Raw genomic sequence first — 26,631 nt, forward strand, 5'->3', positions numbered from 1 at the left:
TTTAGGAATAAGGGGCCAAAACGGGGTCCAAATAAGCATTTTTCTTGGTTTTCGCACCATAACTTTAGTATAAGTAAATAGAAATCTATGAAATTTAAACACAAGGTTTATGACCATAAAAGGAAGGTTGGGATTGATTTTGGGAGTTTTGGTACCAACAGTTTAGGAATAAGGGGCCCAAAGGGTCCAAAATTTAACTTTGTTTGATTTCATAAAAAAAATTGAATAATTGGGGTTCTTTGATATGCCGAATCTAACTGTGTATGTAGATTCTTAATTTTTGGTCCCGTTTTCAAATTGGTCTACATTAAGGTCCAAAGGGTCCAAAATTAAACTTAGTTTGATTTATATAACACAAAATAAATGTTTCACGTAATACTATTTTATTAAAAAAAAATTGAATCCTTGGGGTTCTTTGATATGCTGAATCTAAAATGTACTTAGATTTTTGATTATTGGCCCAGTTTTCAAGTTGGTCCAAATCGGGGTCCAGAATTAAACTTTGTTTGATTTCATCAAAAATTGAATAATTGGGGTTCTTTGATATGCCGAATCTAACTGTGTATGTAGATTCCTAATTTTTGGTCCCGTTTTCAAATTGGTCTACATTAAGGTCCAAAGGGTCCAAAATTAAACTTAGTTTGATTTTAACAAAAATTGAATACTTGGGGTTTTTTGATATGCTGAATTTGAAAATGTACTTAGATTTTTGATTAATGGCCCAGTTTTCAAGTTGGTCCAAATCGGGGTCCAAAATTAAACTTCATCTAAAATTGAATAATTGGGGTTCTTTGATATGCCAAATCTAACTGTTTATGTAGATTCTTAATTTTTGATCCCGTTTTCAAATTGGTCTACATTAAATTCCAAAGGGTCCAAAATTAAACTAAGTTTGATTTTAACAAAAATTTAATTATTGGGCTTCTTTGATATGCTGAATCTAAACATGTACTTAAATTTTTGATTATGGGCCCAGTTTTCAAGTTGGTCCAAATCAGGATCAAAATTATTATATTAAGTATTGTGCAATAGCAAGAAATTTTCAATTGCACAGTATTCAGCAATAACAAAAAATCTTCAATTGCACAGTATTGTGCAATAGCAAGAAATTTTCAATTGCACAGTATTGCACAATAGCAAGAAATCTTCAATTGCACAGTATTGTGCAATGGCAAGTATTTTCAATTGCACAGTATTGCGCAATAGCAAGAAATATCTAATTGCACAATATTGCGCAATAGCAAGACATTTTCAATTGGAGTTATCTTTCTTTGTCCAGAATAGTAGTTGAATCAACTTAAATCATTGTTTTATACAATATACAATGTATATTCACTTTTACTATCTTTACCATTCAGTGATAACAAGCACTTTTTTTTACATTTTAATATTTTATGACGTATTTAAATGAGTAATTATTGCTAGGGGCCATTAGAAATTTGAATTGAGATCAGTTTTGGAATAAGGGAATATTGGGGTGTGAAAAAAATTGGGGGGGGGGGGGTAAATTTTTCTCATTTCAGATTTCATAAATAAAAAGAAAATTTCTTCAATTTTTATGAGAGGATTAATATTCAACAGCATAGTGAATTGCTCAAAGGCAAAACAAAAATTTTAAGTTCATTAGACTACATTCATTCTGTTTCAGAAACCTATGCTGTGTCAACTATTTAATCACAATCCAAATTTAGAGCTGAATCAAGCTTGAATGTTGTGTCCATACTTGCCCCAACCATTCAGGGTTCAACCTCTGCGGTCGTATAAAGCTGCGCCCTGCGGAGCATCTGGTTATTTTAGTTTGAAATAATCGTATTTAACTAAAATTTATTTAATATTTATAATTCATGTATGTCTTATGTTAATAACATTTCCATTGCCAATATATCTTTTTTTTAATAAAAAGCTTCATATTTTATTTATTTTTTTTTAATTTAAAATTCATAATAATTCTTACCCTAAAATCTACAATTTGCATATGAAAAAGTGATGTTATTTGTGATACATGTAAAGGAAAGGGTGCATAAGATTATGGAACATCTGTTTTGTGGCGTTTTTGTTTTTGTTTTGTTCAAATGAACAAGAAATTCAAACTGTGAGAACTTGTGCATCTAAATGTATAGACAAACAGACAGAACTTAGGATTGACAAATAAAACAAAATTTTAGAGAAAACTTGCATTTTGTGTAATATTCTCATAGCATTTCCACAGGGTAAAAAAGGTAAGGGAAACCCATAAACATTATGGCAATTGTTCAAAACAAGTCTGAAAAAGGGTATTCATTTTCTTTATGAATAAAACTATTATTATGCAGAATCCCTGACGTTTTTTCTAGTGATAATATATAATCCCTGAAAATTTTAGTGATTATATATAATCCCTAAACTAGCCAGTGATTTTACAGAATCCCTGAAAAAATATACAAATTCACTGTAACATATATTTATTAAGAGTTCTTACGAGGTCTCGTAATTAATATATCAGAATATTCAGAAAACTTTTAATTAACTTGATGAATTATTTATTTTTTATTTATTGCAAAATTGCAAAATTACACCCATAAGGGTCAAGTAATACAATCAAACAGTGTTATACAATACAATATGTAGAATAATAGAACATATTTTAAGAGTTCAATTATATAAATGTATGTAAAAAGCACCATCATAAGCTTGCCTGACATGGGTCTGACTCCCTCAGTTCTAAAGACTGCTAAAATGAAGACTCCAATACGACAAACAAGTATTTATTCATAAATCTTTATTATCTGCATTAATAAACAAACTAAATTTCGTAATTTAAAGACAAGTAAGATTTTAGTTTAGAGACTCTGACAAATGACAGTGAAAAAATAAATTGATGAACTTTAGACATATGTAATCTATTTAATTCTACTAGTATAATATTTTAGCCTCTTTCCATATCATGTCCATTGAGTAATGGAAACAAATTAGTTTTTATTAAATATTATTGAAGAAATAGTTTATTTTAAGTCATCATGTTAACAGACAAGCTGATAACACAAGTTTTAAAACAAGCTCATTATAAGTTTAACATTACTCTACTTTTGGGAAATGTTGTAGCTATTTTTAGCGATTAACCTGTGTTAAAACTATATGAAATACATAGCTATAGGTTATAAATAGACATGAATATTAAAACATCGACATTACTCCGTTTTTATACGACCGCAAAAATTAAAAAAAAATTTGGTCGTATATTGGTATCACGTTGGCGTCAGCGTCGTCGTCGTCGTCGTCCGAATACTTTTGGTTTTCGCACTATAACTATAGTTTAAGTAAATGGAAATGTATGAAATTTAAACACAAGGTTTATGACCATAAAAGAAAGATTGGGATTGATTTTGATGTTTTGGTCAAAACAGTTTAGGAATTAGGGGTCAAAAAGGGCCCAAATAAGCATTTTGTAGGTTTTCGCACTATAACTTTAGTTTAAGTAAATAGAAATCAATGATATTTTGACCCAAAGTTTATGACCACAAAAGGAAGGTTGGGATTGATTTTAAGTTTTTTGGTTCCAACTGTTTAGGAATTAGGGGCCAAAAAAGGGCCCAAATAAGCATTATTCTTTGTTTTCGCACAATAACTTTAGTATAAGTAAATAGAAATCATTGAAATGTTTTAATCAAATAAAGACACACACTATGGATGGCAGATATCTATTCACTTCAATACTGTGTATTTATGAATTGTTTTAATATGCAAAGGATTCAAAGGAAGAAAACCAATAGTAATATCACCAGCTGACATTTTTTTTATTCAAACACCGTAGTGTTGCACCCCAAAAACTTATTAAAAAAGTACCCTAATCCTTTTCTACAGCATTGGCCAGGGATAGTAACATCTCAGGATTAGATGAACTCTCAATTTGTTTGCAGAATATTCAATTGATAATATGTTTAGCTCAATTTTATTAAAATTTATAATTGATATTTGATTATCATTTTCGTTTAACTTGATCAACCAAATTGGCAGACAATGAACATAGAATATATAGGGGTCAAACTACAGTTTACAGCTATATCAGATAGAGAAAAACTGGAAGAAAGTTAGCACAATAAGTTTTGTAAATTTAATAAGAGAAAAAAAATTGTCCTACTAATTTTGGAGTAATTGCCCAAGAGAATGATGATGATTTTTAACTTCTTTTCTTTTCTTTTTTTTGCATTTCCTTGAAATTGTTCTAAAAATATCATTTAGACTAAAGGAGCTTGATCAAAGTGTAAATTGCAAAACTGGCCAGTATTTTCAAGTGGACTTACCTCGACAATCTAATGCTTTGGATTGGAGTTATTGTTCCTTAAATATAGATTGTTTTCCTTTTTTTTTGGTTGGGATTGACAGAAAATGAGAATTGTTCTTGTTACAGGATTATAACGTGTGTATAAGTGTATGGATATCTTTAAAATTGTACTCCAATGGTCATACATATACCTCAAAGAAAGTTTTTAATAATTTTTGTTGTTATCAACCAAACTTTTAAGAAATAATGGCAAAAAGTGCCCAAAAACTAGGAAATTCTGGTATCCGGAAAATAACTCGAGGACGGGTCTATGGATCTCTTAGTCCAAATAATTATGACGTCTTGAAAGGCTATTCTATTTTTTTCTTTGACGCCTTACATCGATGTAAGGCGTCAAAGAAAAAAATATAATTCATTCTTTGTCAGAAAAAAAGTAAAATCACAAAAAAAAATTGGAACTCCGAGGAAAATTTAAAAAAGAAAGTTCCTAATCAAATGGCAAAATTAAATGTTCAAACTCATCAAAAGAATGAACACCAACAGAAACTATGTCAAATATTTAATCAGAATCCATATTCAGAGAAGTTTTGCACAATTATAAAATTGCATGAATGTTGAGTCTTTATTAAAAAAAAATGGATACAGCGTCAAACATAATTGTAGAAAAAAAGTTATGTATAGTATAGTTTGAAATTTACTGTTTATTGTAAGATTTTGTTTTGAAATAATTAGAGGTTAGTTTTATAGATTTCTTCAAGACTTTATATTAATGAGGAATGATGTTTTGGAAATTTTTGTTTTCATATTTTACGTTAATGTATTTGAAGAATTTTGTTGTAGGTTTGTTCCTTATTCTGTATAAATGAATTTTCAGAATGCTGTACCTATAAATACATATTTGTTGATGAACTGAACCTCTTCATAAACTTAACTTTAATTGTCCATTAGTTAATAGGTAAATTAAATTCTTGGTGTACTTAGGTATGCTGAATTTAGCAGTGTATTTATATTTTGGATTGGAGCATAATAAGTTTGAAGTTTGATTTCAAAAAATTTCAGTTCTTTGAACACAGTTATTATGTGTCAAAAACCTAAGATGTGTCAAATGTTTAATCACCGTCCAAATTCAGAGCCGTATCAAGTCAAAATGTCAATACTTGCCCCAACTGTGTTCTGCCTCTACGATTGCATTAAGCTGTTTTCGCGGAGCAGTTTGTTTTGTGTAGTATGGATGGAGGGATAAAAATGACAACATTTTTTATACTCTTGTCTACTCTTAATAGAATGCTTTAATGTACAACATATACTACGTCAATATATATCATTTATATCTGTTATTATAAAAATAAGGACATTTGGTATGATTATCAACGTGACAACTAAAATTCAAATAAAGTGAATTTAACAATTATATAGACAACCCGGCGTACGGGATCAACAATGAGAAAAAAAAACCATACAGTATAGTTGCCTATAAAAGGCATGAACAATGTGAAACAATCCATTCAAGATAACTAACTGCTTTATTAATAACAAAAAAATCAAGAAAAACAAATATGACTGACGTGAACTAACAAAATCTACTGATCTACACATGCTCCTGACTTTGGGTAAGCACTTTTAATGAGCGCTCAACCCTCTCTCTAATCTTTGACAGTGATGAAACAGCACAACATAGAAAAAACTGTAAAAATCAGTTGAAAGAGGCCTGACTAATCAGATCAATACAAAGAAAAAACATCAAAGTTTAACAAAAACACAGAAAGGATGTAGCAGATTAAATATTAATTCCGCACCATTGAGAACAAAAAGACAATAAGAACAGACCTGAGAGTACTAGCAGTTACTAACAGCTAGTTCAAAGATAGCCAATAACAACTATTAAAACATCATGTATCTATGAATAAAAAATCAATCGTTCCAATTTAAACATTCAATGGATTTAGAGTAAAGACGTCATTAACAGTCAGAGAAAAATATGACCTTATGCAATGTCATCTGTTATCGACAGATTGTAGTACTGTGAAATATAAAAATAAGGAGATGTGATATGACAAGTACTCATCATGTTTATGTGTAATATTTAGTATGGTTTGATTTATTGTTTACAAAATCAATATTTATACGATCAAAATTATTATTACTAAAATTGAGAATGGAAATGGGGAATGTGTCAAAGAGACAACAACCCGACCAAATAAAAAACAACAGCAGAGGGTCACCAACAGGTCTTCAATGTAGCGAGAAATTCCCGCACCCGGAGGCGTCCTTCAGCTGGCCCCTAAACAAATATATACTAGTCCAGTGATAATGAACGCCATACTAATTTCTAAATTGTACACAAGAAACTAAAATTAAAATAATACAAGACTAACAAAGGCCAGAGGCTCCTGACTTGTGACAGGCGCAAAAATGCGGCGGGGTTAAACATGTTTGTGAGATCTCAACCCTCCCCCTATACCTCTAACCAATGTAGTAAAGTAAACGCGTAACAATACGCACATTAAAATTCAGTTCAAGAGAAATCCGAGTCTGATGTCAGAAGATGTAACCAAAGAAAATAAACAAAATGACAATAATACATAAATAACAACAGACTACTAGCAGTTAACTGACATGCCAGCTCCAGACTTCAATTAAACTGACTGAAAGATTATGATTTCATCATATGAACATCAGGCACAATCCTTCCCGTTAGGGGTTTAGTATCATACCATCATAACATATATGAGAAGAACATAACCCGTGTCATGCCAACAACTGTTTTTAGAATAAATGTGTTTAGTTCCGATGCAAAGACCTTATCAGTGACTCAATATTAACGCCAAAATATGCAATCTTTAATGACTTGACAACAGTATCGTAATTATATCCCTTCTTAATAAGTCTATTCAAAGGTTTTGTAAGTTTCTGAGGTGAATACTGACACCTTTGTGCTTTATAAAGAATATTACCATAAAAAATTGGATGTGAAATACCTGAACGTATTAGAAGTCTGCATGTTGAGCTATATTTACGAATGATGTCTTTATACCGATGATAAAATTTAGTAAATGTTTTGACTAGTTTGTGATATCGAAAACCCTGGTGTAATAATTTTTCAGTAATACATAAATTTCTCTCGTTAAAATCGAAAACATTGTTACATACACGAGCGAATCGTACAAGTTGAGATATATAAACACCGTAAGATGGTGACAAGGGAACGTCACCATCTAAAAACGGATAATTAACGATAGGAAATGAAAAATCAGACCTTTTATCATAAATTTTAGTATTCAGCTTTCCATTAGTGATATAGATATCAAGATCGAGAAAAGGGCAGTGGTCATTGTTAGTATTAGCTTTATTTAAAGTAAGTTCAACAGGATAAATTTCATTAATATACATACTGAAGTCGTCATTATTGAGAGCCAAAATATCATCCAAATATCTAAAAGTATTATTAAATTTGTTTATCAGATGTTGTTTCGATGGGTCTTTGCTTATTTTTGTCATAAATTGTAACTCATAACAATACAAAAACAGGTCCGCAATAAGTGGTGCACAGTTAGTCCCCATTGGAATTCCGATAATCTGACGATATACGGAATCTCCAAAGCGAACAAAAATGTTATCTAGTAAAAATTCAAGGGCATATATAGTATCAAAGCATGTCCAATTAACATAGTTTTTTTGTTTATTGCTACTAAAAAATGACCTAAAAGAGTTTGAACATATATATTCACATTCTGATTTTTTGAATGCCCATTTAATTAGGTGTGTGAATTTTTTCTTAATGAGAATGTGAGGCAATGTGGTATACAGGGTAGAAAAATCAAAACTTTGAACAGATTCAAAATCACCAATATAAGCATGCAATTTATCAAGTACTTCCAACGAGTTCTTGACACTCCAAAAGTAATTTATTCCACTATTTTCGAAGGCCTTATTTGAACAATTTATTATCAGGTTTTTAATTGTACCAAGTGTGCTGGTAAGAAGAATAGACAATTTAGTAGTTGAACAATGGCTTGAAGACGAAATAAATCTATATTTGTAAGGGGTTTTGTGTAGCTTCGGAAGCCAATACATAGTTGGGACTTTCATTGTATTTGGCTCTGCTTGTAAAGCGCAGGCTAAAAGTTTATGTTTGTTACAGATTTCGTTTTCTGAAAATGGAGTCAGTTGGAATGTTGGCGAATTGGTGATTTCCTTTTTCAGAACCTCAATATAAAATTTACGTCAAACAATAATAATATTATTAGCAGCTTTATCTGCCGGGACAAAAACAAATTCCTTGGCTAGTTCTTTTAGTTTATGTTTGATACGAGAAATAGGTTTATTGTGGATATTGTTTATAGTAAAATGTTCTTTAAAATGTTGAATACGTACATCAACTATCTTCATTACTGAATTTAAAAAAGAGTCCAAAGATTTTTTGTCAGCTTTTTCCCGTTTTATCCATTTCATACAGTAAGTATGGAGTGAGTCGTGGATGATATTACGACACTCATTCCAATTAATAATTGACGGGGGACGATATTTAGGTCCTTTACTGAGGAATGATTTTAACTCTCGGTCTTGAACGATGTTAAGATCTCCTGTTATAACATGGGAAATGGGTCCATAAATATATTCGGAATTACTGCAATTACATGAAGTAGGTGTATTTTCACTGATATTAACATCTTTACACAATTGACTATAATTAAACACAAATTTCCGGGTAGATTTCTTGTAAATATAACAAATAAGAGGTAGCTCAGTATTGTCGAAATATCCAGGAATTTGTTCTTTAACAGAATGGTCGTTAAATATACCGGCAATATTTACAAAATCAAAGCCTTTATTGACATACTTAATTTTAATAAAATGTTTTTTATGATCTTCAGGGCGATCAATTTTGGGAAATAATTTAGAATAACAATATGCCATAATAATTTGAACAATTTCATACTTAGGACTGCTATATGAAATTGTGTTGCAATCCTCCAAAATTTTATTTAACTTATTAACCGGTAACGAACAGAGTTTTGTTAACAGATAATGTCTGCCGTTGTTTTTTGAAATAGAAATTAGGTCCGAAATATTGGTATGATTGGCCCGAAATTTTCTTTGATTGCGATTTGTTCTACGACCGTGAGAACGTTTTTTACGAACAGTTTTAGAAACTATATCCAAAATGTTAACGGAAATGGTTCTAGATATATTACCAATTCCCATGATATTATCATTTAGACCGAGAGGGTAAACTGTCTGTAATTTTTTAATCCAATTTAATTCAATTATTTTCCGTGATCGTACAAACTTTGAATGCGATTCACCAGGCTGCTTATTTACAACTTCTAAAGGTTGAACTGCTAAATATTTAAAAGGATGGTTGTGCTTCTTAAGGTGTTGGTAAATGATACTTTTGAATTTATTGGGTCTTTTAAAACGATACTGTTTATTATATTTTCCGTTTTAATTTTCAGAAATCGGAAAGTTTGATGCTGATGCAAAAACTTTGATTCTTGGATACTTTAAAAAGGATCCAGATGCTTTTACCTGTCTGTATCTTATTGAGGATATTTTACTTAGCGACTGGACCTCAAGATCAAACCATGAATTGATTCAAGAAATACTCGATGATAGAGCATTTCTCTCAGAGGCCATACAATCTGCATTTCCAGAGTCAAAAGAATCAACTAGACAAGTCAACAGGTATGAATATATATACATACACACTATGGTGTACATTAAGGTGGTATACATTGTAACATGGAAGTATAAATAAAAAATGCCGTCAAGTTCTAAAAAACACATTTTGTATGGCTTATGTAGAGAAAAAAGCATAATCATGTGAATAGATAATTATTAATTATACATTTAAATGAAAAACATATGAGAAGATAGTTTTTATAAAATGCTTTCAAAATAACAAATGAGAAAAAAAGGGAATTGTCAAATTTCTGTTTAAAAATATCCATTATTATACCACCATGCTTATAGTGCTTCATTTTGTGTTAGGTAACTTCTTGCATGTGTATAATTTATTGTATCGTTGTCTTGTATTTTGATTAAAAGATCATTATAGCTTATGTTATGTCCTTATTTGTATTCTATGCCGACTCTAAATAAAGCTTATTATTTGTTTTTTTATAATCCTACCTGCCAAACAATAAGGCTGATATTGCTGAAAATAGAACATAAGGTTAACGTTTAAAAAGGGTCAACTTACTGTACAGTAGATACTTATAGAAGTTATTGTCCTTAAATAACGGGTTTTTTTTTGTTGTTTTTTTATCAATTTTGCGATCAAGCTTATTATTTTAAAAGCTATGGAAAATTGAAAAAGAAACTATAAATAACAGAAATTAGCAGCAGAACTTGATTATTGAAAAGGCAAAATATGGTGCAAAATTGTCCAATCCTGAAAGAATTATTGCCCTAAATGGCATACGATACAGTTTTAATCCCATGGTGAAATTTTGATAAAAGTTTGCATGCAAGCTATTTTTTCTTTTAGTCCAAAAGAACAATATTGTTTGCTGCAAAGTCATCAAATAAAAAAAGGTGATGTGGTACAAAACATTTTCATGTATAATCAAGCCAAGTGTCTTTAAAAATGAGGGGTCCATAGTGAATGAACTCGTTTTCAAGTTCGGTTAGTTTGATTGGTAAATAACTAAATAAAATCCATGATTTCTAAATTTTTGGTTTGGAATGTTCCAAGTGAAAAGCTTTACAGAGACACATGTATTAATTGTAGTATAGATTTTTCATTTAGAGGAGTTTTTCCTTTGAATTGTGATTTTAAATCTTTGTTTGCATTTTTGACAGAAACAATCACATAAATAAGAAAATATTCTTGGTATCAATTTATGCCCTAAAAAAATCAGTTGAGCCATGCAGGACCCTTGTAGCCTCTATTTTCATATTCTTATTTAATAGGATGAGTTCTCAATCAATCCAAATCTGCAAATATCTAAATATTGCCCATTTTGTTAACTTCTATTCTAGTAAAGTTAACAAAAGGAAGTAAATAAGAAATGTTGTGCAACAAATTGTATATTTGTTGTTGTTGTTAAAATCATTTCAGCGACATACAAATACCAATATGTCCACAAATATTGCTTTAAAATATTTAAATACTCGCATGACTTATACAAAATAAATATAAGAACATTGCAATAAGTGTATTTTCCCCCCAGCGCAATACGTTTCGGGGACGTTAAAAAAAACGCACGAGACACAGTGTCTAGCTGGCTAGTTTCTCAGTGGAATTTGTCCGTAGAGATTCTCTCGCGGATTAATCCAAAAATAGATCGTATAAATCGTGTGTAATAGATTCCTCTACGGCATCATTTAATAAAGGTAATATATAAAAGTATCATGTCTCAGGTATGAAATATTCCATTTAATTATGCAGTTTGTTATACACAACTAGTTATCATAGAATATCACATGCCAGAATCCTATGAGACATCACTGTGTAAAGTTATCCTACTAAACTATATATATATGACAAATCCAGTAAGGCATTATTGTAAAACTATTAAAAAAGGGCATGATAGACCCACCCCCTGAGTACAATGATCCTTTATCTACGATGTAATATAGTGTGTCCAATCTTTTATGGTAATATTCTTTACAATGCACAAAAATGTTGGCGTTCACCTCAAAAGTTAACCAAATCTTTAAACAGACTTATTTAGAAGGGATATATTTACGATACTGTTGTCAGGTCATAAAAAGGCTTATTTTGGTACTTATATTGATTCACTCATTAATCCTTAAACCAAGTGTTGGCATGAATAAAGACAACAGTGTAGTATACTGCTGTTCAAAAGTCATAAATCGATTAACAGAAAACATATCCGGGTAAGGTAAGAAACTAAAACCGAGGGAAACACATCAACTATAACAGGAAAACAACGAAAAGCCAGAACACAGAAGTACAACAAAAATAAATAACAATGCAACATTCATAGAAACGAACTATTCTAATATGACGTCCTTATTACGCTTTGTTAACAACGCCGTGTTTCAATCAGCACATATCCCTATGAAGTAAACATTTTAGCTACTTTATGAACTTTTATTATGTTTTGTGTAATCAAACACCAGATATATTTCTGCTATTAGCATGATGAGTTTTTAAACATATGAGAATCCAATGTGCATGCTCCACGGGAGGTCACGGGAACAGCCGAAAATTTCTAAGGTATTTTCGTGCACTTCGACCTTTAAAAGTTCTGTATTTGTCCTATTAGAATCGAAATTCTAACGCTCAGTGTAAAATATAGACAAATATAATGCCTACCCATGTTAAAATGAGCCTAGAGCATGGGATGAACGAATTATTTCTTAATTAGATAACAACTGTAATACTCCTGATTTGGTACAGGACATTTTAAGACCAAATGGTGAGTTGGACCATGTTTTGTGGCGAGCCAAACCTCCATGCTTTAAGGCAATGTTGAATATTATACCTCAAAAATGACAACATTTCATGACGGGAACACTACAAATTATTGCAAAAAAAAAAATGTTATCTGTTTTTTAGTCGGGTTCTTGTCTCGTTGACCTATTTCTCATTTCCATTCTATGATATCTTTATACAGCCATGCATTGGAGGAATCTGGCATGCACGTTTTCTTAAAACAATGATGACTTAAAGAAATCTGTTATATAGTATATATATTGTGTAATAAAATTATACTAATATGCATAAGAAGAATCTATAAGACATGATGCTTTGATATAATGAAGCATTTGGGGACTCTGTCAGATTTGATGCCTTTATACAATGTTGCATTAGATCAATCTGTCAGACATGATGCCTTTATACAATGATGCCCTGGGGCATCTATCAGCCATGATTCCTGAGTGCAATGATGCCCTATATGAATCTGTTATATTATATAGTATGATACCTTTAAACACCGATGGCTTTTGGTAGGGTGTCATACACTAGTCCTTAATACAAAGTTTGTACAAATTATAATCTGTACAGGGTTTTTGTACAATTTATAAGTTTTTTGACACATACCTTCTTGCACCAGGTGATACATGTTTATCTTCTTAAATGTACTAGTTTAATGTTTTAAATTCAAATTTTGATACTCCAACCTGACATTTAGTGCTAGTCTCCTTGTCCTCAAACTGGAAATGAGGATAAATGAATGGTTTAAATTCTAATTTCATTTTTCTCCCTATACCATATTAATACCCATAAAAAGTCTTTTTTGGTCTTGTAATGTTTTTTGTACCAGTGCTCAGTATTTATTCTATGAAATCATAATAAAACATCATTATAAATATACTTTGTAAAATGGTAAGCACAACATATCAGAAGATAACCATTCTATAAAATGTTAAACACAATAAAATGTATTATAGTAAAAAAATAATTCGTCCTCAGAAAATATACTTCTTTCAGGTCAACATATCCTTATATCGACCTCATACAAAGGCTATAATTTTATAACATTAAACACAATAAATTGAAATGCCCTTTTTTATTTGCTTCACATCTGTTTTACCACAATATCCACATTTAAAAAAACAGTTTCCTTCACATATTGAATCAGATTTTTCGACACGTCTAAGAGAAATAAATTGTTCAGTAATAACATCTGTGGGTACATCTCCCCCCAGAAAAAAATGAAATCAGTAACCTCAAACTAGTTCAAGCAAGATACCATGTTTTGTGGCCAGGCGGTATCCTTTTTCAGACTTTTTGTAAACAATTGCCATTATGTTTTTGGGGTCTCCCTTTCCTTTTTTACCCTGTGGAATTGTATGAGAATATTACAACAAATGCCAGCTCCCTCTAAAATTTTGTTCTATTTGTCAATCCTTAGATCTGCCTGTTTTAATTTTTGAATTTCCTGTTCATTCGGGGGAGGGGGGGGGAACAACACAAAAACCAACACAAAAACAGATGTTCCATACCCTGTGGAATTGTATGAGAATATTACAACAAATGCCAACTCCTTCTAAAATTTTGTTCTATTTGTCAATCCTTAGATCTGCCTGTTTTCATTTTTGAATAATCTGTCTCGTGCGAAACCGTTGCGTCCGTCCATCTGGTCTTGTTAGCACACTCAAAGGCCTGTACAAGTCTTGCTAGATTGATATGAAACCCATATTATAGTTTTATATGAGCAATGTCTTAAAAATGGGTGTCAATCAATTATGTTTAAGATGTATACTCCGTCGGAACATTATTTATATGGAAAATTGCATCACTATCGCTCTCATTTCACAAATCCGACCAGATATTTTATGAAACTTATATCATTGCTTTATATTACCTTTGTCTTTTACGAGATTGAAAATCAGCACCGACCAAATTTTGTTAAAAGAGTAATGCCCCTTGGTAATATTGTTTGTATGGAAAACTGCATTGTTAGTGATCTCGTGTCCAATTGTAAAAATGTTATGCCCCTTTAAAAAAATAGGTTGTATGGACAATTGCATTGTTATCATTCTCATGTATAGAAATCATGCTGGATTATCAATGTCTGACACTTTTGAAAATAGATAATGATCAAAAATGTTTAAAGAGTTATGCCTCTTGGAAATATAATATTTTATCGGAAATCCCATTGCATTTTCTCTGAAGCCTTTATTTTTTTTTTAGATATTTATGTTAAGTTTGGGTGAACATAAAAAAGTTTTGCCCTTGTACTTTAGATTTAATATGTTCTTTTATGGTATAAAATCATTAATTCATAGCCCCGTTGACACAATGCTTAATAGTACAAATCTCAAATCAAGTACAGGTAGCGTCACTTTTATATTTTTTGAGCTATGTTCTGTTATAACTTTATGCAAGCAGGGGCATCTCCATTTATTTTCAATGTGTACTACTTTCTTGTATGTGCTTTGCAAACTTTTTTTTTCATTTATAAGCAAGAAGAGGAAGAAAAGATCCAGAAAAAATTTTAAAAATTTTGAAATAGGATTCGAAGGATTTTCTCCAGTCAATCCCTCTGAAGAATTATATGAAAGAGAGAGACAAGAATCCGAGTCAAGCCAGTGCAGTGATGTTGAAACAATTGGTGGTAAATATATTATATAAAAACACGTAGTAACAACTGTTGTGAAGGTAAAGAAAGAAATCTTTATAAGGTTTCTGTATGTTGAAAAGGATGAGATACTTGAGAAAATTACTACATAGACCTTCAAAACTACAATTACTGTATTTTTTTCTTGGTTATATCTATTTGATACAATATTACATTCCATGTGCTTGATTTAGTATACTTCGATAAAATTCCTACACACATTTTACTTTACAATGCTTTATTTTGATAAGTTACTGTATGGCCTTGTGATCCTTATAATGTTCTTTTTTTTGTTCCAGAATTATGGAACTTTTAAGTCATATTTAAGGCAGTATAAAATGCCTAAGGATAACTATATGTTTGTCAGTTCTGATAGGTCACTGAGCTTTAAAATCTCTTATCACTTGGCGTCGGTCGTTCGTCGTCGTCCATCGTCCGTAAATTTTTACAAAAATCTTGTTCTCTGAAACTACTGGGCCAAAATCACAATCATCATTTAGTTATCTAGTTTAAAAATTGTGTCCGATGACCCGGCCAACCAACCAAGATGGCCGCCATGGCTAAAAAATAGAACAAAGGGTAAAATGTAGATTTTGACTTGGATCTCTGAAACCAAAGCATTTAGAGCAAATCAGACAGAACTAAAATTGTTTATTGGCTCAAGATCTATCTGTCCTGAAATTTTCAGGCAAATCGGACAACCTGTTGTTGGGTTGCTGCCCCCGAATTAGTAATTTTAAGGTAATTTTGCAATATTTGGTTATTATCTTGAATATTATTATAGATAGGGATAAACTGTAAACATCAAAATGTTCAGCAAAGTAAGATCTACAAATAAGTCAAACATGACCAAAATTGTCAAATAACCCCTTAAGGAGTTATTGCCCTTTATAATCCATTTTTAACCATTTTTCTAAAATTTTAGTAATCTTTTAAAAAAAATTCTCCTCTGAAACTACTAGGCCAAATTAAACCAAACTTGGCCACAATCATCATTGGGGTATCTTATTTTAAAAATGTGTCCGATGACCCGGTATACCAACAAGATGGCCGCCATGGCTAAAAATAGAACAAGGCGTAAACTGTAGATTTTGGCTTATATCTCTGAAACCAAAGGATTTAGAGCAAATCTGACGTGGGTGTTTATTAGGTTTAGTTCTATCTGCCCTGAAATTTTCAGACAAATCGGACAACTCGTTGTAGCGTTGCTGCCCCCGAATAAGTAATTTGAAGGACATTTTGCAGTTTTTGGTTATTATCTTGAATATTATTATAGATAGAGATAGACTGTAAACAGCAATAAGTAAGATCTATAAATAAGTCACATGAACAAAATTGTCAATTGACCCCTAAGGGAGTTATTGCCCTTTATAGGCAATTTTTAACAATTTTCATAGATTTTCGTAATTTTTTGTAAATTTTTACAAAATATTTTCCACTGTAATTACTGAGCCAAGTTCATTATAGATAGAGGTCGATAATTGTAGCAACAAGAATGTTCAGTAAAGTTAGATCTACAAACACATCACCATCACCAAAACACAATTTTGTCATGAATTTATCTGTGTCCATTGTTTAATATGCACATAGACCACGGTGAGCGACACAGGCTCTTGAGAGCCTCTAGTTATTCTTGCAAGGATTAAAATATGACAAGACAAATTGGTCATTCACTCTGTACAGCTGTTTATTGTTTATAACCCCGTCGTAGCGGAGGGACATTACGTTTTACCGTTGTCCGTCTGTACGTTCGTCCGTACGTCCCAAAGTTGGATTACGTTCTCTAACTATATTTTGCCTTGACCAAATGTCGTGAAACTTATACACAATGCGTATAACCACAAAATACATATCATGTTTGAATTTTTATAGTGTCAGTTTTACCGTTCTAGGGTTATGCCTGTTTACAAATGGGAAAACGTGCTGAATTATTCGTTTATGTTCTCTAACTTAAAATAGCAAATATTATGAGACATATACACAATACGAATTTGGGTACATGTCCTTTATAACATTGTATAAAATGCAAGCGGGGGTATCAGCTGTGTCCCATGGACATATTTGGAGTGACATTCCCCATTTATTTTTTTAGATTTGAATTTGCCAATACATTGTATCTAAAAATCTCTAGAAATAAATCTTTATGAATAGAAACTAATTGCAGATTTTTCGACTCGTTATGAAAATCATCCATTCAAGCTTCTTTGTTGACCATAGTTCGAATATGACAGTAAATTGAGTATGTATAAATGCACCCTGTTTTCAACAGAAAAAAATCATCCATTCAAGCTTCTTTGTTGACCATAGTTCGAATATGACAGTAAATTGAGTATGTATAAATGCACCCTGTTTTCAACCATAGTTCCTTGATTATACAAATTTGAAAGTAATTTCCTTCCAAGTTAAAGAAACTCGTATTAAGTTATCATAAGTCTCCTATCGACAACGTTGAAAGGACTTTAGGTTTGCGCTCTGTTTGTCTGTCTATATGTCTGTCTGTCTGTCTGAAGATATTGATTTGATATTTGGTGTATTGTTTAATCATGACAAGTTACAGGATAAGTACAATTTTCACGATTTTAGCTTTTCTCCTTGTTTAGTTGAAGGCCTTTCAATGGAATTAAATTTTTGATGAACTACTTATCAATATATAGAGAACTTTCAAAGGGAAATAGCTCTTTTTTTAAAAGATATTTTAAAGTCATTGTATTAATGATAAATGACATTTTGGATTTGTTTCCTTTTCTAGAGTAAATTTTCCAGACTTTTTCTTCTTCATGCTTGAAGATATTGATTTGATATTTGAGGTATTGTTTTCTCATAACAAGTTACAGATCAAGTTCGAATTTGGTTTTAGTCTGATGATTTTGTGCAGAATATTGTCCATTGACTTAGAAAATTCACTAAACTAATCAGTTTTCCAACTTTTTTTGTCATTCTTGAAGATATTTATTTGATAATAAGCATATAGTTAAATCATGACAAGTTACAGATCAAGTTGGATTTTTGTTCCGGTATGATTATTTTCTGAAGAGTTTTTGGACATAGAAATTTACCAAAATAATGAGTTTTCAACAGTTATTTTCGTCATGCTTGAAGATATTGACTTGCTATTTTTATGTAGGTCACGCCATGACAAGTTATAGATCAAGTTAGATTTTAGTTCCATTACAATGATTTTTTAGGTATGGGACTATGTATTGCCATGCAATACTCACAGAATGCTGGTATAGTATATGTGAGTTTTTTGTTGTTTGTTTTATCTTTTTAGAAAACTGTTCTAATGCTGAGGTCTACAAAGAAACACAATCTGATGACATTAAATCAGTTGAAGAATTTTACAATTGGGTTAAAAATGTTCTGAAAGAAAACTTTGACGATACTTCAGCAGCTGAAAAGTTAAGAGAGAATGATATTGATGGTTTTGTGTTTGATCAAATGCCTGAACAGGATCTTAAGGAGTTTCTGCCTAAATATGGTCAAAGAAAAAAGATAATAACACTATGGAATAAACGAAAAAGCACGTCGAAAACCAATGCATCAGAGCAGAGTACAAGTTATGATGAAACATCAAAGTTTCAGGAATTCCGCCCCTTTGACTGTCAGGCAGCCTATAAACATAAATATTCTAAAGGAGCATTTTTTCAGGTAACCGAAAAGAGGCCTGGTAATCAGTTATCACCAGTACATAAATATGTAAGCTTGAACTCAGTTGAAAGTAAAAAAGAGGCACACGCGTTTGCTATGGATGTCATACGATTCGGATCAGCTTGTATGAATGAAAAAACAAACGGAACTATTCATTTTGGTATCAGTGCAATAGAGAATGGCAAAAGTCAAATTAGTGGATGTAGAGTTGCAAATCAGCTGATTGAGCGCATGATTACAAAGTTAATTCGTATGTCATTCTATGATGGACAAGTTTCTATTGCCCTAAGCTGCATCCGTCCTCCCCAGTTTATTGAGGTAATTGGGGAAAATTTGACCCAAAGCTTGTATGTAGTAGAAGTTGATGTTGTTCCAGCAACTAGATTTGTAGAAAGATTTGCATATTTTTTGAAAATTACGGATGATGACCAACAACAAAGCGTAATATACAGGTTTGATGGAAAGGTTCATCAATTGGATTGTAAACAAACTGATCAGTTCATGAAAGAAGAAAATGAAAAACTATTTTGTGAAAGACAAAAACTAGAAAATCTAAAATACACACGACAAGAAAACAAAAATAAACATCTGCAAGATTTTTTATGCGGTGGTAGCAAATATCTAGAACTGTCAACATTCCCAATTGTCATTCTAAATAATAACAATGGCCAAACAGCTGAGAGTCTCAAATTTTTGAAGTATATAAAGTGGCGTGCAGTATTTGACTTTTCCCCATTCGACGTATCTGACACAGTTCAAAAGTACTTTGAAACAAATCATGAAATGGCTTTTAACACAAATTACATAGAAGATTTTGATCCAAGAAAATGCGATGAAAAAACTCATAAGCAAACTACAGACATCGTGATTGAGACAGCCTTGCCAAATTGGATTTACTGTAATGGGTCTAAAAGTAACAGTCTCACTGAACCAAGTCAGTGGAAAATTGAAAGACTTGGAAGTTTTAGGAAAGCCTTTGAAACTTTTCTTGAACAATGTTCTCCAGGTAGGGAAAGAATTTTAATTCTGCTTTTGGGACATGACAGTATCACAACTGAAGCTGTAGAAGAAGTATTTATCAAATGTCAGACTAACTGTCTTGTTCTGTCAGAAAGTGAAACAATATCATCACCCTTACGAGAATCATTACAAAGGCGAAATATATTCCTATCATCTACGAATGTTGATAACATTTTCCTAGATGGTTTACCATGGAACCAAGTACTGGATGCAGTAAAAAAGTTTTCAAAAGCACCAATCAGTGCAGGTGGGTTAGAAATTTCAAGATCTAACGGGGTACCGTTTGAATTGCCTGAGACAGACGTTCAACAGTTATGTGATATTGAAATAGTAGGGAGGAACAATTTTTTTGAATCCAAAGAAACAGAAAGTGATGGTTATGATGACAAAGAAGCAAAACTGAAAGAAAGCCGTGAAAGGTTTTACAGTGGTGGAACAGCATCCTGGTCAAATTTCAATACTTCTGATGAAGTTTTAGTGCGAGAAATACATCCACCTTTATACAACTATGTATATGAAGCAATGAGTAGTAATAGTTACCATGCAGTAAAAAAGGTAACTCTATATCACCAGCCAGGGGCAGGAGGTAGTACAACTAGCCGTCAAATTCTATGGAACCTGAGAAGTCAATACAGATGTTGCATTGTAAAGAATGTGACCAAGCAAACATGTGAGCAAATCAATCGATTTAGAATGTATGGAGAAGAAAGCGAAGTTAAAGCTAGTCCAGTGCTTGTCTTAATAGATATTGATGAGGAAGATAAATGGGCAAATCTTTGTGATGAAATTATATCGGAAGGTCAAAAGTCCTGCTGTGAAACATATGCTGTGTTGCTCATATGTTGTCGTGTGTCAGAAGTTCCTACAAATAGGGGAGTATCGCCTCATGTTTTTCTGGAACAACATCTATCTGACAGTGAACAAATCTGGTTTCGTAAAAAATCTAAGGATTTGGCAGATTGGCATAGCAGTAATAGAGGCAGTGATCCTGATACACTTTTGGCGTTCAATCTGATGAAAGCAAATTATGATCAAAACTCCATTGATAAATCTATCACTAAATATGTCACAGATCCTCTTTTAACAAATGATTACATGTTATTATTGAAATATGTCTCATTTATAAACTATTTCGATCTGGGATTCCAACCTGTTCCTATGCATTGTTTTGATCATGTTTTGAGCAATCTCAACTGGGTTAATCACATACCACAACCGTTTAGGATATTAGTTAATACCAATTTACAAGTAAATGGAGTCTGTGGAGAGATACCTTGTCTCAGAATTGCAACTAACTTGATGTCTCGTCTAGTTTTGAATGCTGTGCTGAAATATGAGAAACAGAAAGGTGAAGTGAGCTCTACAGTTGGTGAAGTAGCTAAAGAATTGTTACATTCAAAGGTTATTCCCCAGCATGTAACAGCTCAGTATGACAAGATGTTTGAAAAAATCTTGGGAAACATTGTTAAAAAAAGAGGATTTACTGGAGAGAAATTAAATCAATTTTGTAATCTTGTTACAGAATTATTGGAGAACAAAGATGTGGACTTAGCTATTGACATAGTTGACAGAATTTATTATATTACTGACGATCCCATGGTTGGTCAGCAACTAGCACGACTGCATGCTGAAATGCAAAATTGGAATGAAGCTCAAGAGTCTATATCCAAAGCTATTAAACAAAAACCGGACCACTCATATTTGATGCATACACGTGGACAGATATATAAGTTGGAGTTTGACAACTATGTTAAAGAAAATAAAAATAAACTCGATGAGAGTCAGATAGAGAGAGCATTAGAAATAGCAAAAAATGCTATTATCTACTTTAAAGAATCCCAGCAGATAAGCAGGAGAGAAAATGTTTTTCCACAAAATCCTGCCGGATTTGATGGAGAAATAAAAGTTGGAATTGACATTCTCAAGGTTATTCATCCTCCAGATGTAATAGAAATATGCGAAAAGCAACATCATCAGGGATATAAATTTAAAGATGTTATTGGTGGTTGTATGTGCAAGTTTCTGAAGGGAATGCCTGATGACGTCTTTAGTGCTATTGAGATCTTGGAAGCAGACATTTATTTGACCGAAAAGGAAAATGAGCACAGTAGTCTACACTGTGATCACTTTTTAACCATCCTATCAAATGGCTTATTAGAGTCAAATAAAAAAGAGTTCCAGAAACTTTTGTATCGGAGCATTGACAGACAATTATATCATGGAGAAAATGTTCATTCTTTTATTGCTGCTACAAAAGCTGATCACAATACCCTAGTTGGAATTTTAAAGAATTTCTCAATTGGTGATTGTAACTTGGGGAAAAAAGAAATGCGAAAGATCCTTGCATCAGCACTTGAATTATTTTTGAGGGATCATAAAGTACCAGACGCGAAATATTATGAAGTATTATACCTAAGTCGTATTTTTTATGAACAAACAACTGATTCAAACCCAACATGCACGCTGGAAGCCCATCTCATGATAACGGCTCTGCATTGGCCTTTACCATTTAAAAATGCGATTCGTGACAAGCTATGTCCTCATTCGCTATTTATTGGAGCTTTACAGTCATGGCAAACATTTGTAAATGAAAAGCCAATAAAACCAAGAGGTGCAGATAAAATTATCTGTTACCTGTCTAATGTTACATTTCCATTTCTTGTAAGAGCAGAGAATGCTACAAAAGAAAAGATATGTATCTTGGAGGCTTTGGTTTGCCATGGTGGGAGTGAAGTAGAAATGAAACCATATGCTTTTCGGTCTCGAAATGTTGCACCCATTAGGATTGCAACCTTAAACAAGATTCGAATGTCATCATATTGGAACAACATGTTCCCTATTGTAATTGGATTTGGTCTTAACGGACCAAAAGCACAGCTGTTGCAGTCGATCAATTTCGAAACAAGTTCCTGCAATAATCCTCAAAGGGTAGTTGAAGGCCAAAAACAATTCCCAGCACCAAGAAATCAATCACATAGAATTAGAGGAGGCTATACACACGCTACTAGAGGAAGGTACAATGGGCCACCACCATCTAGACAGCCTTGGGATATACCACCAGAATTCATTCAACAGGTTTATAGTTATGGTAATGAGATACCTGCACTACCTATGATGTATCCTCCATATCCAATGGCAATGCAACAAATGCAAAGAGGGGGGAACAGAATGCAAAGGCCGGGAAACAGAATGCAAAGGCCACCATACCGTGGGACATGTAAGTTTAGATACAAAACCATGAAATGAATTGTAGTCATACTGCTGTTTTTTTATTATGTGTTTAAACATTGTTTAACATTTTTCGCAAATTTCCGCAATTTAATTAAAAAGGATTATGTATATCATTTAACAAAAAAATAGGTAATGGCAAAAAGCTAGCTAGGAATTATTTAGATATGTAATGTTGTCATGTCATTGATATTTTTTTAATTTGAATTGGTATTCTATTGTCATATAATAAAAGAAATGAGAACATTACTTTGTAATCTCATGTTGAACCAACAATTAAATTAGTTGGTAGCAATGCTGAATAAAGGCAACAGTAGTATACCGCTGTTCAAAAGTTATAACTCGATGATGAAAAAACAAATCCGGGTTACAAACTAAAACCGAGGGAAACACACCAACTGTAAGAGGAAAAAACCCAAAAAAACAAAAACACTGAAGTGCAACAAAAAAGAAACGACAATGTAACATACACAGAAACGAACTATAAGATAACAACTGCCATTTCCCTAACTTGGTACAGGACATTTTAAGAAGAAATGGTGGGTTGAACCTGTTTTTGTAGCTAGCAAAACTTCGCGATTTTATGGCAAAAATGACAACATTACATGACAGCTTTGTTTAGGAACAAATTAATCTGGTTTTTGTCGCGCACTCCTTTATGTGCAGTTTATCTTTTTTTTATTTCAAAGAAATTGTTTGACATATCAGATTTCTTTATGATTTCTTTCTGGTATAGACCAAAAATGATTTAACTTATGGATTTAAGTCCTAATTAGTTGATGGTTAAATTGTCATCATTATATATATGTCAAAATGCTTTTAACAAAACAAGTTCCACCAAAAAAAGTTCATATTCATATAATACATATACAAATTTTACAGGAAAGTTTACTGAGTTTTATTCTTCATGTGCTTTTCATTGTAGATCCCTATTGATATCGGATGGATAAAATGATTGAAAAAATGTAAGAGGAATTATGTGCAATGATCAAGTATTGATAATATTTGGAAGTGGGTATTTATGAGATTAAATAGTTGTATAGATGGCCGTACGTTGATCTATAGTTGTTAATTTCTGTGTCATTTTGATGTATTGTGGAGAGTTGTCTAATTGGCAATCATACCACATCTTCTTATTTTATATTATAAATATATAAGTATGTCTGAACCAGTGACGACTACAACAGATTTTATCCATCGGATCACCAGTGATTGTGATACAAGGCTGAAAACACATTATGTATATTTAATTCGTCTAAATAACAGCCCATCAATGTTTAGATCTGGAAATTTGCGTGTTTGTTCTTGCCTTGCCGGGATTCGAACTCATACTGCTGATATATCGTGGCACAAAATCGCGTTGCACTGTGCCCGACGCGCAAGACCACTCCACCACCGAGGCTCTACCACCTAGGCTCTGCACTTCCTGGGCCTAGGTAGTCGAGTGGTCTATCACGTCGGGCGCAGTGCAAGGCGATTTGGTCCCACGATATCTCAGTAGCATGAGTCCATATGAACTATAAATTGTATCTATCTTGACCTGTTTGAGTTTTAAAGACCATACAAAATAGAACTTATGTCTATTATGTTTTATAAGTTATTTTTAATGCTGGTAGATTAAATCAGAGATTTTATTTATCATTTTCATGGCACCATTACCATGAAAAGCACCACATGATTTTCAATCGTCAGAATATGTTAAAATTCTGTACTAGAGTTAACATACACATCTGATATAACTAAAGTACAATCAAAGTTGAATTTGAAAGGAACAGTTTTAAATAGTTTCTTTTTGTCTTGTCATGGCAGAGTCAAAAAGCAAAATTTTGGTATGCTATTTCCAACAATGGTGTCGATAGTTTGTTTAAAGTTTGTTATTGTGTCATTTTTGGGTCATTGGCTTTGATACTTCAGCATGTAAAAAAGTAGATGTATGATTCAAATGAGACAATTCAACAATGATGTAGAAATTATAGGTAACCATATGGCCTTCAACAGTGTGCAAAACCCATACCGCATATAGTAAGCTATTACAGGCCAAAATGATTATAACATAACTTAATAAGAAAAATAAATATGAGATACAGCAACAAAAGTCGACCACTGAATAACAGTCTTTCAATAACTCATTAATCCTTATTTTTAGCCATTGTTTTTCTTTATATATGTTAACATGTGCTGTTTGTTTATTTTGTTATTTTGTTATTTTGTAATCTTTTTATAGGCAAGATGGATGCATTGTCGATCCATCTGTCAGGCAAAACCCACAGTAACTCATGATCAATTACACTGTTTATACTTTACTCTATTATCTAAATATAAGGTTAAATGAAGAGTTGAGACGTTTATTTAAATATATCTAAAATTTAGAAAAGATCAGTTATGGCATTGCTAATATGACTTTTCAGAATATTAAGGATTATCGAAAAATTGGTTGTAACGCAAAAAGGAGGATAATTTCATGTCTTTAATCATTGTTTAGAAAATTAAAATCCAATAACATTTTTTAGTATGTTTTTTTTTTAATTCTTGTTGTATTTTTAACTCACTTGGCCCGATGGTCAAATGAGCTTTTCTCATCACTTGGCTCTAGTTGTCTATCAGTATTGGCGCTGAAAAAAATAAAGAGTTATGACGAATTTTGTTCTTACAAATGTAATGTGTTTGTGCCTAGTATGTTGAAAACTATGATGAATAGAAACTTTAAATAGCAAAAATGTTCAGCGAGAGAAAGCTCTAAATGAATAGAAACTTTCATTAGCAAAGGTATTCGGCAAGACAAGCTGTTCGAACAAAAGGTTGAAACCGTTGATTGTTTACAGCTGTTATTATCCTTAAGTTCTAATTTGCCAATGCCAATTATCTTGAAACTTTGATAGAAATAAAAAAAATTGAAAAAAAACAATTATCAGTTAGACAGGATCTAGATATACTAGTAGGTAAAGGTAGCTATTGCTTTTTAATGATAATTTTTATCAAAAACGTGGCAATGCTGAATATGCAGGTGAGCGACACAGGTTGATAAGCGCTTTTGTTTTAGATGTATTATTATTTTTTTTATGTATTTACAATAGGCATTCGATTTTTTGCTTTATTTTGCATTTGTATCCCTGTATTTCTGTGTTCAACTGGACAGAAACCTTTTCATGGTAACAGTATCGAAGGCAAAATAAAAAAAAATAAAAATCTATTTTTCTAATAAATTGACTTATTTTTTGGCAGTCAGCATTGTATTTCACTTTTTCAACAGTAACTGCATGAAAAAAACAGAGTTCCACAGAACCCTTTTTGGATGTCAAAAAGATAATTGACCAATGAGCAGTCATTAAGAGGTTAAGTTTTATCATAATGTGTGCCAATGTACTATTGATACATCTACCCAGACACGAGATTAAATCAAAATTATTGAAAACATGTTTTTGTCAGGTTTTCTTT

At 32.0% G+C, this 26,631-nt stretch overlaps 1 protein-coding gene across 1 annotated transcript in view; it reads left to right on the forward strand.

Annotated features, from left to right (window-relative positions):
- Nucleotides 1-26,631, forward strand: part of LOC139526576 (sterile alpha motif domain-containing protein 9-like) — a 47,583-nt gene that overhangs the window by 13,627 nt on the left and 7,325 nt on the right. The window contains exons 2-4 of the mRNA XM_071321734.1: nucleotides 9,718-9,946; nucleotides 15,146-15,297; nucleotides 18,572-23,185. Coding sequence (XP_071177835.1) covers nucleotides 9,718-9,946; nucleotides 15,146-15,297; nucleotides 18,572-23,185 — 4,995 coding nt within the window. The remainder of the gene's footprint in view (nucleotides 1-9,717; nucleotides 9,947-15,145; nucleotides 15,298-18,571; nucleotides 23,186-26,631) is intronic.

Source organism: Mytilus edulis, chromosome 6 (assembly GCF_963676685.1).
Source record: "Mytilus edulis chromosome 6, xbMytEdul2.2, whole genome shotgun sequence".
Lineage (NCBI taxonomy): Eukaryota > Metazoa > Mollusca > Bivalvia > Mytilida > Mytilidae > Mytilus > Mytilus edulis.